The following is a 15,392-nucleotide window of genomic DNA, read 5'->3' as shown; positions in this document are numbered from 1 at the left end:
TAGAAACATAGCTTTTTCAGAAAACTGTCAAGATGTAGAAGACATTTTTAGAATCTGATCTCAGGTCAGAATGGGTTAAGGCAACCGGCCGGTTACACGCGCTGCACAATGTGCCGTTTTTTTTCCGCCTGAGCACCTGCCCCTCTAAATGTCTGTGCACACCACTGGTGTTGGAGGAACTTATTTTCAAAGTGTAATAGCCTACATTTAAGCAATAATATCACAGGAGAGGGTGTGCCTTATACCGTCATTAAATCAAATCTATGGAGCTCTCCATGGTTTTGATAAAACACGTGATGTTCGGAGGACTTTGCCGATTAACCAGTGATCCCGATTGGAACATTGGCGCTTTCTAGAGCAAGGATGGCTTAATTTTAGCTCGTTAGCATTGACGCTAATTATTTACACACTAAAACGAAGTACATCTGGGTCGGCAGTCTAGCGTTGGCTCTTGCGTCCACCAGGTGGCAGTCAATTTGTTTTAATGGCACGCGCCCGTGGCAGTGCAGAAGTACCATTGACGACGGATGGTAACGCACATCCTCGAATGTACCGTAATATTATTGCGATTATACACAGTTACCCTTAAAAAAACACATCAACTAAATTTAATTTCAACTAAGACATTTGATAAAAAACGAAATCAATTATTTAATGACAGATGTAGTCAAGCGACGACCGAAAATGTACCAAGAAAATCGCCCATGGAGCGCTGCTCTGGGGGAACGCAGCGAGACTCAGCACAGCTGAGTTTGATGAGGCATTCCATCATGCTCGTTTAAGCACATAATGTGTCGTGACAATACAGCAAGAAATTAATTGTGTTACTTTTGCATTACTATTACATAACACCCTGAAATGATGTGCAAAAGGAAAAAGCATATAGGAGTAAAACAACAAATTTGTTACTAAAAATTTACTAGGACCCTGCAGGCTCCTGTTTTAACTTATACACTAAAGTTCACTGCACACAGAGCGCGTTTTTCGGATTTTTAGCAGCGTTTCTCCATCGGTTTTCTGAAAAACGCGTCCAGTGTGCAACCACCTTTACTGTACTGTATGTAGAGAAGGCTTCCGCACACCCGGTTAGCAAGTTGGAGCAGGTGCGATAGAGACGAGGCATAGACGACGATGAAGAAAGGAGGGATATAGTCCGGCAGTCGAGGTGGACGGGTGGGGGGGGAAAAAAAAACGGCCATAGCCACTTCACATCACATTTTGTGCTGACCTCATCCCATTTGTCATGACGTCTATGGCCGTTTTTAGTCCAAGGAGCAGTGGCGTGCACAGATAGACACTAGGGGGTGCTAGAGCACCCCCTGCCCTTTTGCCAATGTGCCCTTTTGAAAAAAAAAAAAAGAAAAAAAAACTATTTTTTTCTTTCTTTTTTTTGATTTTTCAAAAATAGCAGACCTACAAGTTCATAGCGCGCCACTCGGTGGCGCGCTATGAGCTTGTAGATCTGCTATTTTTCAATAGCTAAAGCATAACATAATGCTAACACCAAAAGGGGTTCCCGCCCAAAATAGATTAAGGCAACCGGCCGGTTCCACGCGCTGCACAAGGTGCCCTTTTTTAACTTGAGCACCTGCCCCTCTAAATGTCTGTGCACGCCACTGCCAAGGAGTGTTTGTGTGCAAAACTAATGCTTGGAATGGATTCAGAATCATGAAAACCCCCTAGTTTGACATGTTACTTAAAGCATAAGGAACATTAGTATAAGCATAACATTTTTGCCTGCCATAGGATGTTAATGGTACGGTCACAAGAAATCCCTATAAAATAAATTGCCCAATAGTGACAGCCGGTCAGCAAGTGGATTCATGAATAATAGACAATATTTTAGGCCAATAAAAAAAGACTATACCAAATGTCCCACTTTAAACAAAAGAAGCCTGCCAGACTAATACCCGCACACCGCCTTCCTCAAGCCTGAGGAAGGTCGCAAGACCGAAACGTTGCTCTGCTATTTAAATAAATGCTTGTGAACCTAGCAAGTGACGGTGTGCGGTTGTCCCTCCTTTCTTCAAACTCTACAATAAATAGCTGAGATAATAGCCAACGTACAACCGTGTAAACCTGCTATAGTCACCGGATGTTTGCCCCGGAATCGGGATGCCATCGGGGTTCAAGTGGTTAAATGGAACAGGGTAGGCTAAGTTGAATAACGGAGAACAATATCACCATAAGGTTATGCTACCATCTGCCTGAATTTCAACATCATGATGAAAAACACAAACAACTCTCAAGCTGCAGTATACACTCTATAAGGAAATCTAAATAATGTAGTGAATGTTGACATTGCCATTAGAGTGCATGAATTTTGTGAGCTTAAAATAAAAACAAGTTTGGCGTTACTAAAAGTAACGTGTTACTTGATGATGACGTGTAAAAGTAATAATTCAAATAGTAGACATGACTGCTGCAATGCAGAAGCTTCAGCTCATGAATTATTCTGCCAATCACGATTTTGAAACCAATGCCCAAATCAAATGTGATGCACACCTATAAGCAACAACAACAACAACAAGCAATAACTGATAAGAGAAACAGATTAACCTTGAACTTGTCCTTTTCCACAGTTACTTAATACAAACTCCTGTCTATTTCAGGGCAACAGCAACAACAAAAACAAAAAACGGAATAAATAACGTCAAAGCAGGATCGTCAAAAAGAAATGCTCTACTTCACAAAACGCCAAGGAGATCAATGGAGAGATGGTGTGCCTTTGTAGCAGATTAAGATAGTTTTTTTCCCCCCTCTGGTAATGAGCGCAAAAATACTTTGAGAAGTCTCAGAGTCCCCTCCCTCCCGTAACTCATTCCTCAGTGTCGTTTACAAGTCAACAGTCCTTCACACAGGCTACAACTGGTGAGTTTACGGACCAGATATGATGTCCGCGTCAGCCCCAAGCACCACCTAACGGCTCCGGTGTGAGATCACAGGGGGGGGAAGGGGACGCACGCACGCACGCACGCACGCACGCACGCACGCACGCATGTGTAGCAGAGTGGCTCGGAGCCTCTGCCTGATGGCCTCAAAAGTCTAATATCTCCCCTGGTCCAGAGGGATATACCTTTGGTCTAGTGGTTAAGATGTTGGACTTTCATGCGGGAGGCCTGAGTTCGAATCACGGGTGTTACACACGCACGCACACACCCTCCTGGATTCGAACCTGGGTCTCCTGCCTGGGAAACGAAACCTCTACAGCTCATAGCCAAAGGAGATGAAGGTGGAAATGCCGTTTGTCCAATTGTCTATCACTGTTTGGTATCACTTTTGTTTATACAACACAGTAGCCCTGCCTGTAAGCCCAGAAGCCTAATATGTACCCTGAACCACATTGGGGAGGGGGATTCCCTTCAGATAAGTGTGTTTGTGGTGGGGGGAGGTGGGGGGGGGGATCTGGTCTGAAATCCAGGCTTTCCTGACGTGTGTGCATGCGCGCTCGCGTGTGTGCGTGCGTGGGGGTTAGCCCACAAAGCCAATATATCTATCCTGAACCCGGGGATTTAAGGAAGGGTTAAGGGTTTGCCCCCCCCAATTTGGATGAGCGGTATAGATAGACGTTTGGTTTCCCATAAGGTGGTTGGAATTAGGGATGTCCCGATATACTATTTTCGTTTCCGATCCAATCCCGATACCACAATTTCTGTTTTAGCCGATACCGATACCGAATTCCGATACCAGTGTTGTGATCTCGTGTTGTGTTTATAGCTATCTACCTATATATATATACCTCGTGTTTATAGCAGACTCCTCACTCATTATGTGCACTTGCAGTTTGGGCAACTCGAAAGCAAATTCCACCTGCCCCAACATTTGATTTACCTGCCATAGTGTCAACCCCTTACCCCTGTATCGGATCGGTGGCTAGACTGGCATATTCGCCGATACAGATATGACCCGATATGACCAAATAAGGGCCGATACCGATACTTTTCCGATACGATACAGTATCGGGACATCTCTAGTTGGAATCCAGGCGCTATAAAGCACATACACAGCAGCAGCCTACATCCTAAAGAGCACCGACATGGGAAACAGCGAGGGCAGGAGGAGGGGCAGGGGGCCGGAGAGGAGGGACCCCCAGGGGGGCGTCCTCCTGCAGCGGTGGCTCCATAACGACGTCCCCGCGGACAGGACGGGGCGTTTCTTCTTGGGCCCGTTGCACAGCGGCGTGTTGCAGCAGGTGATGCACACGGAGTTCAGGTTCCCCGTGCAGAACTGCTGGTAGCCGGACGACGCGATGAGGCACGCTCCGGACGACGCACACGACTTCCGGTAGTGGACGCCTGCATGTGTGGAGAGAGAGAAGAAGAAGAAGGAGACAAGAGTTGATTTTGACAGCAATTTTTTGGGGGGGATTTTTGATCCTTAGACTAGATATGGCCTATGACGTATGACTATATTTGGGCATGGTTTCAGCCCGATCTGAACCGACTATCTCTGAAAGCTCCAGCCGTTTGCTTGTCTACCTAACCTGAAGTGGAGCTACATCAGGTTTAAAAAAGTTCAGTTTTTTGGGTGCAATTGAGCTCAGTATACATTTTCTTTGCTTAGCACAATTGGTCATGACTGCAAGGCTTGCTATTCCATACTGAAATTATGTTGACAGTGAAACAGTTATAATGTCATCCGTGCCAACATTTGGACAAAACAAAGTGGGGGTACTAGACTACTACTACCACCATTGCAATCAGAACTGCAGACTCACTCCCAATCTTCCGCCGTAGTCTGAACACTCACCTCTTCAGACTCCATCATAGCCCGCAGCACTTGCCGTTAGTAGCACTTGCCCTAGCCTCGACGACCATGTTACTTATGTAACTTAGATAGCATTTTATGTAGACATAGTGTATACGCATAGTTTCATTAGAGGTTCTTAGCTTACATATGATTCTTGATGACTATATGCTTTATATGTATTTGATATATTGTATTACCATGTTTTTGTTCTTACTTACTGTAAATTGCTCTGGACTAAGAGCATCTTCTAAATGCCTAAATTGCGCACGCACACACACACACACACACACACACACACACACACACACACACACACACACACACACACACACACACACACACACACACACACACACACACACACACACACACACACACACACACAAAAACATGTGACACAAACAGTTTTAAAAACTGTGATATATTCCTGCACACACTCTACTGTAGTCTGTACGTGTGAAGGACATGCTGTATACTGTATAGTGTACCGTATGGGTGTTAAGACAAGACATTAGTCTAGTAATGGCATGACGTGGCCTCCGCCCTGTCAATCTTTAGCCATCGATGGCGGGTCATTATAGGAGTGTGACCACTTTGTGGAGGAATCGTTAGCTTCAGTGCCGGCTGTGCCCGGTGTCTCTCTGCTGCAGTGAGCCAACCACTTAAAATAAACTATACTTGAGTTGACCGGTAATGACCAGTATCCCCCCCAGCAGTGTTGATTTCGTCGACTAAAACTATGACGAAAAATGATATCAGTCGAGCGTGTGCTACATTGAAAGCGGCTCGGCAGGCTGCGGTTGGCTCTGCGTCCAGCAGGAGGCAGTATATGGGTTAAAACAGCAGCTAAAATCATTGGCACAGCATTACCTATAGTCTCCATAACATCTACACCACTCGCTGTACGGAAAAAAGCCCACAACATCATTAACCCATTTTGGGCGGGGACCCCTTTTGGTGTTGGCATTATGTTATGCTTTAGCTATTGAAAAATAGCAGATCTACAAGCTTGTAGGTCTGCTATTGTTTTTAAATCGAAGAACGACCGACATAGAAACATAGCTTTTTCAGAAAACTGTCAGGGTATTTGCGGAATGGCTGCTGGTGTCTTTAACCGTTAAAGACACCAGCAGCCATCCCGCAAATACCCTGTTCCAACTACTCCCTTCCAAAAAAACGCTACCAGAGCATCAAATCTCGTACCACCCGTCTCAGTAACAGTTTCTTCCCCCATACCAGGCAGTCAGGCTGCTGGAACAGCTGACCTTGAACTGTATTGCACTCTATTGTCACTTTACTCTGCACTTTGTTTTTGTGTTCTTTCTTTCGCACTATAGCCGTTTGTTTGTTTGTTTTTGTCCCGTTTACACTGGTGTCTATAAGACAGAGTGCTCGGAGCAAAATCATTTCATTGTATTTATACTCTCGTATTTATACATGTGACAAAATAAACCTATTTATACATGTGACAAAATAAACCTGTTTATGTTTAAACTAAAGCCTGTACCCGACCTGTTCCCATGTGGAACTCGTTTGTGTGAATATCTTTGAGGGGCGAATAGTGACAATTAAGGCCTGAAGCGGAAGTTTACGGAACGCATTGGAGTCTATAGGCTTCACAGTGACAAAGGAGTTACATGAACCACGTGACCGCCGGGCTGATTTCTGCCCCCTCAATGTCGTAACTCTGTCTTACTCTATGTGGCTCTGGCTAGCCCCTCCTATGTGCTACGTTCTGAAGTGAGGACGCCAAAAGTGATGTGGCCGGGCGCTCATAGCGCGGCACCGAGTGCCACGCTACGAGCTTGTAAAAACAAACGTACACTGTGCGCCTATATAGCCCACCTTTGAGCATGGGGCAAAGGTATATAAGAAAAGCCACACCCGTGTGAAGTTAGTGGCGCTCTTATCATCGTACATCATCATCGCCAATACTCGTCAATCGTCAATACTGAATAACACCCAAAATGGATCATTTATGAATAAGTCAGAGCCTTAACAAACACTGCAGGAGACAAGAATACCCAGTGATATACAGTAATCAGTTATACTTTGGAGTTAAACGAATAATAATAAGCATAATGACATTTACAACAGTTTCCTTCTCAGTTTTCAGTTTCAAATTCCCATATTTAACATTTTGCTATTAGATTAAACAACGTTTTGTTAAATTGATGCCTATTTTCTCAGACACTATGACGAAAAATCTCCATCTCCATTCATTGTCAATGGGAATTTAATGTTTGTGTAAGACGAAAATCTACACTAATAGCTGAATATAGGAGGGGCTAGCTAGCGCCCCTCAACAATGAGGGCCTTGTCACATGATCCTCTGTGCCTGAAAAAGATCCTTTTATTTCAGGTGCAAAAGGCGCGGATGTCCATGATTAGCAGGGTGCGTCTCTGTAGAGGTGCGGGCGCTGGCGACAGCACGGTCATCACCTGTGCCCGAGTGTCCACATCGGTCACCACGATGAAGCCACAAACCGGACTGTCCACTACCATGTCCCTTCCAGATCCCTCATCCCCTTCCTCCGCACAGCTTACGCTCAGGACGTGATGCACGAGGTCCGGCCCTGGCGTCACGGGCACCAGCTTCAGCTGCGGGTCGTCCCGAGACGTGCCCGGCGGCACGAAGCGCGACGAGTCTGGGACGGAGGGCGGCGGCGGCGGCGCCCCGATTCTGTAGATGCGGACGTCCGAGAAGCGCACGTCGAAGGCGTGCGGGTAGAGGGAGGACGCGCCGCCGCGGAAGCCGTAGAAATACTCGCGGATCTTCTCGTCGCGCGCCTCCCGCCGGCACCCCCTGGTGCGCTCCACCGCCCCGCTGGACTTGGGCAGGAGGACCGCCCGCACGGAGCGCGGCAGGTCTCGCTTGAGCTCGTCGTAGAGCCGCCTCTCCCCGGCGAGCACCAGCACCGCGTCCACCCGGAAGGCGGAGGCGCAGTGCAGCAGAGCCCGATAGCCGGCGCCCGTCACCCAGCCGCAGGTGTTGATGATGCAGCCTCCGACGCTGGCCGTCCTGCTCACCCGACAGCGGCGGGCAAACGCTTCAGCCAGGCGGGACATCAGCTCCTTGTAAAGTTTGACGTTGGTCGCTGGGGTGACGGAGCCAAAGTGGAACACCAGATCCGGAGCTCCGTGGACTGAAAAGCCCTCCTCGACATCCGCCGGACGCTCGACGCACAGCGCCGACATGGTTCCCGGGAGCGACAGCGCGCTCTGTCCCACGTCCAGCTCCACCAGCGTGGGCCTCCTGCCGAGTCGCACAGCGTAGTTTAGCAGCAACCGGCACACCGTGGACTTCCCCACGTCCGTTGGCCCTACCACCATCACCCTGGGCCCGCGCTCGCCGTCCCTCTCGGCCCGTCTTCTCATCTGTTCCAAAGCGGCGTGCGCGTCGAGGTACAGTCGCATGGGAGTGTCCTCGCATACGTACGCCACCTCCGTTTCGCCGTACAGGGCCACGCTGCAGCCCCGCCAGGTGAAAACCGCCACCTTGGAGCCCGGTCCGAACGTGTACCTCTCGCTCCGGTCGAGCTCCGAACCGAAGACTTCGGCCGTCCCCGCGAAGAGCTCCAGTTGGACACGTTCCCCTCCTGCCTCATCCACCTCAAAGCGAAGCTCCGTCTCCTTCTCCAGGTCAAACCTGGCGCCTCCTCCGGGTGCTGGCACACCTTCACTGGTCTTATCTGCACCTTCTGTCGTCATGATGGAAGGCAAGCCGAAGAAGGCCTTATTTGTGGAAGGAAAGTAGCGACACGCTTTGATCTCGCCGCAAAGCGGGTGCCTATGTAACGGGTTGTGTCTATTTCTAACTCTGTTACACATATGGGCTATAGTTCCAAACGTTTCTCCTATGGCTGGAACTATCCTATTGAGATAGAATGAGCACTTACACATTCCATTGTTACAGTGGGAGTCGACGCTAGTGTCGCCACTCTCTTACTCCGGCTCAAATTACGAAGCGCTGGGTGAATTTGCATCTAAATGGGCGACCGTGTTTGTTTCGTTGCATCCACCACCAGATGATGTCATAACCTATATGACATCATCAACATGGTGTCATTTTCCTGATGAATCTGTAGCATTCAAAACTTGCTATAAAATAAAGTATCGAGAGCTGTAATCCAGAGTGACCTTCAATCATCGATGCTGAATTACAAAATGCATTTTAGTTTGCTCTGCTTCTCAAACGCCCACACATTGTGACACACAATAACACATTATCCCCGGGCTAGAAAAGTATCACTTTGATTTAGATTGATATGATAAAATAAATCTCTTCAGGCCCTCTGTATCTCTCTTGCAGGTGCCTGCAGAGCTGCAAACAAATAAACAGAGCACTTCAAACACGCGTCTCCTCCAATACAGCAGTCCTTTCATTCAAAACAGCTAAAACGCAACGCGATTTCACTAATTGGTTGTGCCCTCTTTGGTTGGTTGGAGTGTTATTTCATGAGATCAGCAGGTGCATTGTTGTTCTCGTTGGGAATGAAAGTCTGAACACACTCCGACCTCCGCGACGGGTAACCGAATACGACTGCAATACGGCATCCAGAGCTCTGCCAGAATGTTTTTTTCATAAGCCTCCTCCGTCCACTAATCGAATGTTGCGTCAGATGTTTGGTATATCTGTGACGAGTGTTTGGAATATTGGTTCCTTTGAGAAGAAGTGCTGCCGGAAGGGTTGGGATCGACTTAACACAATATTTGCCAAACCCGCGATTTCTCGGGATTCGTGCTTGCAACCTCGTGGGCCTGCACGAGAAAACTCTCGCGTTTCTTTAATGCCATTTAATCCAGAGTTAATAGAATTTTATTTACCGTTCGTTGGCCGTTTTTAGCATCTGTGACGCACGCCCATGCTTCCGCGGGGCTTCGCAAGGAATGTCGGGAACATATACGCACATATACGCACATACGCTCCAGAGCCGGAAAGGGCGTCTACGTTTATATGTCTATATGTCCCTTACAGTCATCCTTGACCAGCACCTCCTCCTGACTCCTCCCTTACCGTCGTCCTTGACCAGCACCTCCTCCTGACACATGTCTCTTACCGTCCTCCTGACTCCTCCCTTACCGTCTTCCTTGACCTGCACCTCCTCCTGACACATGTCCCTTACCGTCGTCCTTGACCAGCACCTCCTCCTGACGCATGTCCCTTACCGTCGTCCTTGACCAGCACCTCCTTCTGACACATGTCCTGGACGTTGACCGTGCAGTTGACCAGGTACTCGGGCGTGGAGCAGTCGTTGTGCTTCACCTCCTCACACTGGTAGCACTGGATCTGGAGGGCATTCCCTGCAGCCATAAGGCAGGGAGACAGACGTGCAGAGTCAGAGACCACTTTTTGGACTAAAATAGCAGATCTGCAAGCTCTCAACGGGTCGCAGCGCGACGTGTTGAGCTTGTAGATCCGCTACACCAACAATGGACTTTTTCTCGTCCCCATTAAGACAGACAGACAGACAGACAGACAGACAGACAGACCTTAGGCCTACAGTTTATGTTTTACTATACGGTACTATAACTTTAGCGTACTATAACTTTTGGATTTTAATGTATAATACGTTGCCACTGGACAATATCACAATAATAATGTTCAAATTCTCCATCTTTCTGTACCGTATGAATTATTCAGCTGCAATAATGTAGGCCTATATTTCATTATGAATCTTGCAGGAGGATCGACCACCAATGCTGAAATTAGCCCATGCTGTATAATAAGGACGCCGCCTAGCTTCACACATGAGATGAAATGAAATTGTCCGTCGCTTAAAAGATGATCGAGGATGTGCTCAGGGTTGCTTTCAGATTCCTGCACTGACGTCCAATCTTGTCTGTTGATCTTAATTTGAGTGAATATAAGACCATACTTTATTGATCTGAAGGAGGGTCATATTGCCCAATCAATACCCCCCATGCAGTGAAAGGGAAATGAGTAACTAACTAATGAATGTGTATCGAATCTTACACTTTCAGTTAAATTAACACTCAGCAGGGATATAAGCGGACATAAACAGCCACTCCCATCTAATAGATGTATTTTTGAGTGGTGCAACCACTCCCTTACGGACTTATGTGCGTGGTTGGCTGGCTGGGTGGGTATGAGCATGAAAACAGAATGGTTGTTTTTCACCACCTGTGCGCAACCTAACACACACACAAACACACATGCACACATTAACTGTATATATGATGATTTCGGGTGTGCCAGTACAGTGCAGTGACAGTACAGTACAGTACAGTACAGTACAGTACAGTACAGTACAGTACAGTACAGTACAGTACAGTACAGTACAGTACAGTACAGTACAGTACAGTACAGTACAGTAGAGGGACCGGCACACGGTAACTCTGTTACTCTGATTTTTAGATCATGGCTGACATGCAGTCATGACTAATGTTAACTTAACTATTCATCCGCCCATCTCTGTCCATCCGTAGAGACGGTAACATGGATTAAACATCATGCTAGTATACCGAAGGGGGTCCGGGGACCCCCTGGGGTCTTGAGGGAGTTCCAGGGGGTCCCCAGCAAAGTGATAGTTTGGAACAACTATCCATTTGTACACACTGTACAATGTGAGTTAAAGGAGCATTCAGTGATTTGGGTGATTTGGAAAACCCCCCGGTCCGTCCCGGTAACAAGATGTGCACATGCACGCACTACAGTGGGGGGACACGCAACAAGCCAACAGCACACACACACCAAGGCCCACCCCTGCTCGATCATGATTGGCGGAAGGCCCCTCTCTATCCTGATTGGATGAAGGCTAGAAACAAAACAAAACCTTTTTTGACCCCCAGGGGTTAACTGGGGACAGGGAGGAACTCCTTATATGGACAGCACACTCTATCGTAGGGAGTATTATCACAACAAAACAAAAATTGAAGTGATATTTGAATTAAGTGAAATCACTGAATAGTATACCTTTAAATTAACATTGATTTTACAATATAAATTGGGGTCCCATGAGATAGAAATGCCATTGAATGGGGGTCCGTAGCCCAACGCATGTCAAACTGGGGGTCCTTGACATGAAAAGGTTTGAGAACCACTGGTATATACCGTACCAAACAAGATGGCGAGCTTGTTGTTGCTCGCTAGTATATGCTAAGCCTGCTGACCTCATCCATCTCTGTGAGGACGCGGCCCACCTCAGAAAGTTGACATTTTCTGTCTGGTCATCTGAAACTGTATAGGCCAGTGGTTTTCAACCCTTTTTCATATCAAGGTCCATTATTTATTCTGCATTTCAGCCGCCATGTACCACCATTTGATGAGATTTAACCTTGCAGACCCTGAACACAACTAATCATTGGATAAGATTTTGTCCACAATTCCATGCTGTATTGATGTTGGTGTACCATTAGGAGAGATAACAGGCAAACGTTGAACAAAATAACAATTCTTCTACATTTTCAAATTGTGTGCACTTCTATAAATTAAGTAATGCAGATGTTTAACAATAATTTGAGAGCGTAAAATGAAACCAGATAAATGTGTTGATGTAGCATACATTTAACCCTATAATTGTCTATCTATGTTAAAACAAATCTTGAAAATATTTTAATATATATGTTTGAACATTTTAACAGCCCAAAACTTCTATGCTATGGGCATCACTGGCACTGCATTTATTTTTTTATTTTTTATAGAAAGGGGTCAGACAAAGAATACATGTTTGGGGGTCCTTTGTTTGACAACCACAATCTATGTTCACAAAGCCATTGCGTATCAATTATCAATATAAAAACATTTAATGATGTAGTTATAGATACCAAGCTTAGCAGAAAATTCTCACCCAACAATTACACCAAAATCATTATCATCATCATCATCATCATCATCATCATCATCATCATCATCATCACAATTACTATTATCATCTATATTTAGAAACATGCTGCTTCTGTTTAAATCAGTGCTTTTCAAAACTTTATGTCAAGACCCATAATTTATTCTGCATAAATTGTACCACGGACGGTCGGACCATGAGATTCTGCCTCTCAGACCACAAACTATTTTGTTTGTTTGTTGTCAGTCATTGCATTGGATAAGATTTTGTCCACAATAAGAGACAACAGGCAAACGTTGATCAAAAGAACAATTCCTTCTACATTCCCTAATTGTGTAGACTTCTTGTAAATTAAGTAATGCAGATGTTTAAAAATAATTTAACTCTTGAGAGCGTAACATAAAACCAAATGGACCCGTAAGGGTCCTTTTTTGGTTTCATTTACTCTTTCAATTAAGAGTTAAAGATCTCTAAGGGTCCATTTGGTTACCAACTCTCCATCATTTAGCTGGGGACGACCTGGAACCCCCTCAAAGACCACTGGTGGTCCCCGGACCTGCACTGGTTGGAAACCATTGCTTTAAATGAATACCAACAACAACAACAAACCAGGTGAATGTAATTAACAATCTGACCGAATAGATTAAGATTGCCATGTAATCCACTTTAATTGGTTAATTTGGTTTAATATTGGTTCCCAACCTTTTTCATGTCAAGGACCCCCAAATTGACACTAATTAGCCTGCGGACCCCCATTTAAAAAGATATGCCGCAGGGACCCCCATAAGAGAGGATTTTTACGGCTCTAGCAGTGATTCTCAACCCGTTTAATTTCAAGGACCCCCAGTTTGACATGCATGTTCTACGGACCCCCATTTAATGGCATTTCTATCTCTGGGACCCTCAATTTATATTGTAAAATCAATGTTAATTTAACTCTGGTACAAATGGAACTAAATGGACCCGTTAGGAGTGTCAGAGTTACAGACCCTAAGGGTCCATTTGGTTCCAAACTATCATTTAGCTGGGGACCCCCTGGAACTCCCTCGAGGACCCCTGCAGGGGGTCCCCGGTCACCCCACTTTGGGAACCACTGTATAGTGATTAGTTTGTGTTGTGTTTAGTCGCAAAGGCCATCCATTTCCACTGACACATCATGTAATTAATGAAATGGCGCAAATCATTAATCTAAACTCTCAGACAGATCCATCCGTGGCGCACGCACACGCACGCACGCGCACACACGCACACACGCACACGTGTGTTAATGACCTTAACAGCGCTCAGACTCAACCTCTCCATCCAGATCGTCACCTGTAGATATAGTTTGGGTATAGCTACTTTATTTTTTCACTATAAGACAAAGATAATATACGTATATGGCTAAGATAATATAGGCTACAGTCACAACAAAATAAAATTGTCACGCTGTATTTTTCCACATTCACTCCTGCCCTCAAATCTAGTGACCAAATGCGCATCTATCTCTCTCTCTCTCTGTATCCAATTCGTTACATTGACAAAGACGCAGCGTGCAGACAGAAACCGAATGCTCTAGTACTGACTCTACTTCTAACATGATTATCCGCAATGACAACAAATAGGCTACTACAATTATCCTGGATTTCCACGCCTGTTAAATCCCGATTTTGGTCTAAAATACGTTGTTTAGGGGCAGGGGACGGTCACGGCTGCAGGAGACCCGTGCGCACAGACAGCATCCAACTATCAGCGCACGATGCACGTTTCCAAAAAGTCGGTGCTGTGCATGGGGAATCAAATCACCATGCAGCATTCTTATAGTTTCCCCACAATTAAAAACTGCTTTCCAATCTCAATAGATCCAAATTATGTTCTCACCGAACACTTAATAAAACTCACAATTTAAGCATTGGGCATTCTCAAAAATAATGTCCGTGCTTGCGTTGGTGGTTTTGATGATGATGTGCGCTCCCTCCGACCTGTGCCAGAGAGAGGACAGCCGTGCATGGCGCAGACAGACACAGACAGGCATCATGCACGGTGAGGTGAGGTGGTCTGTCTCCCAACTTGGCAACTTCATTCCACATACCTGTTTCGAGAAGGATTCCAAATAAAGTGGCGAAAATGACAGGACGACGCATTCTGTCTCCTCAGACACTCCGGTGACACTCTGAGGGAGAACATCAGAACAACATGATCATCATCAGGCTGGGATCAACTTCAGCTGGGGAGGGAGAGAGAGAGAGAGAGAGAGACGCACCACGCGAGGCGATCAGCAGTGATCACACTGTGCGCTGCGCTGCTCCTGCTCTGTCTGCACGCTCCCACACGCGCGCACTGTCTGCACGCACGACACACACACACACACACACACACACACACACACACACACACACACACACACACACACACACACACACACACACACACACACACACGCACACACACACACACACACACACACACACACACACACACACACAGCTGGCTGTAAAACATTTGTATTGGCGTTTCATAATAGTTCTAAATGTGTACTAATTAGTCATGCCTCCCGTGGTAATGATGTCTGCTATAAATTGAAAAAAGGTTATAAATCAAGGTAAAAAAAAGATTGATGTTAGCCTATAATTAATTAATAAATAATATAATTATGCAACATTGCAAATAATCCAAAACATTTATGAATTGTATTTGTACCTATATTAATAGTGTAGTCACAGTGTAGTATACAGTAGTATAGCCTATAGGCCTATGTAGATGTTTGTAATGCACGCCTTAATAAGGGCCTTTCTCTGCCCCACCCCTCTCCAATTGTTTATATTGTGTTTAGTTTCCAAGATGGCCGCAGCACCAGGA

General features: G+C 45.9%; 2 protein-coding genes across 2 annotated transcripts; both read right to left on the bottom strand.

Annotated features, from left to right (window-relative positions):
- Positions 1 to 1,549: 1,549 nt before the first annotated feature.
- LOC306917250 (ly6/PLAUR domain-containing protein 1-like) lies at positions 1,550 to 14,739 on the bottom strand. The gene is made up of 3 exons (XM_079495393.1): positions 14,626 to 14,739; positions 9,919 to 10,053; positions 1,550 to 4,295 (listed from the first exon to the last, which is right to left on the bottom strand). The coding sequence occupies exons 1-3, from the start codon at positions 14,675 to 14,677 to the stop codon at positions 4,015 to 4,017; spliced, it is 468 nt and encodes a 155-aa protein (XP_079351519.1). The 5' UTR covers positions 14,678 to 14,739; the 3' UTR covers positions 1,550 to 4,014.
- Positions 7,108 to 8,460, bottom strand: LOC306917128 (polyribonucleotide 5'-hydroxyl-kinase Clp1-like; the record flags this gene model as incomplete). Its single annotated transcript, XM_079495261.1, has 1 exon — positions 7,108 to 8,460. The coding sequence occupies one exon, from the start codon at positions 8,458 to 8,460 to the stop codon at positions 7,108 to 7,110; it is 1,353 nt and encodes a 450-aa protein (XP_079351387.1).
- Positions 14,740 to 15,392: the final 653 nt, after the last annotated feature.

Source organism: Electrona antarctica (assembly GCF_951216825.1).
Source record: "Electrona antarctica genome assembly, chromosome: 24".
Taxonomy (NCBI): Eukaryota; Metazoa; Chordata; class Actinopteri; order Myctophiformes; family Myctophidae; genus Electrona; species Electrona antarctica.
The sequence above is the reverse complement of the archived record's forward strand: the minus strand, read 5'-3'. Positions and strand labels throughout refer to the sequence as shown.

Coding starts and splice junctions, on each gene's coding strand:
- LOC306917250 (XM_079495393.1), bottom strand. CDS start 14,677: ATGCGTCGTCCTGTCATTTTCGCCACTTTATTTGGAATCCTTCTCGAA. Junction 10,054..14,625: donor TGGAATCCTTCTCGAAACAG/GTATGTGGAATG, acceptor TTATGGCTGCAG/GGAATGCCCTCCAGATCCAG. Junction 4,296..9,918: donor GGTGCTGGTCAAGGACGACG/GTAAGGGACATG, acceptor CCACACATGCAG/GCGTCCACTACCGGAAGTCG.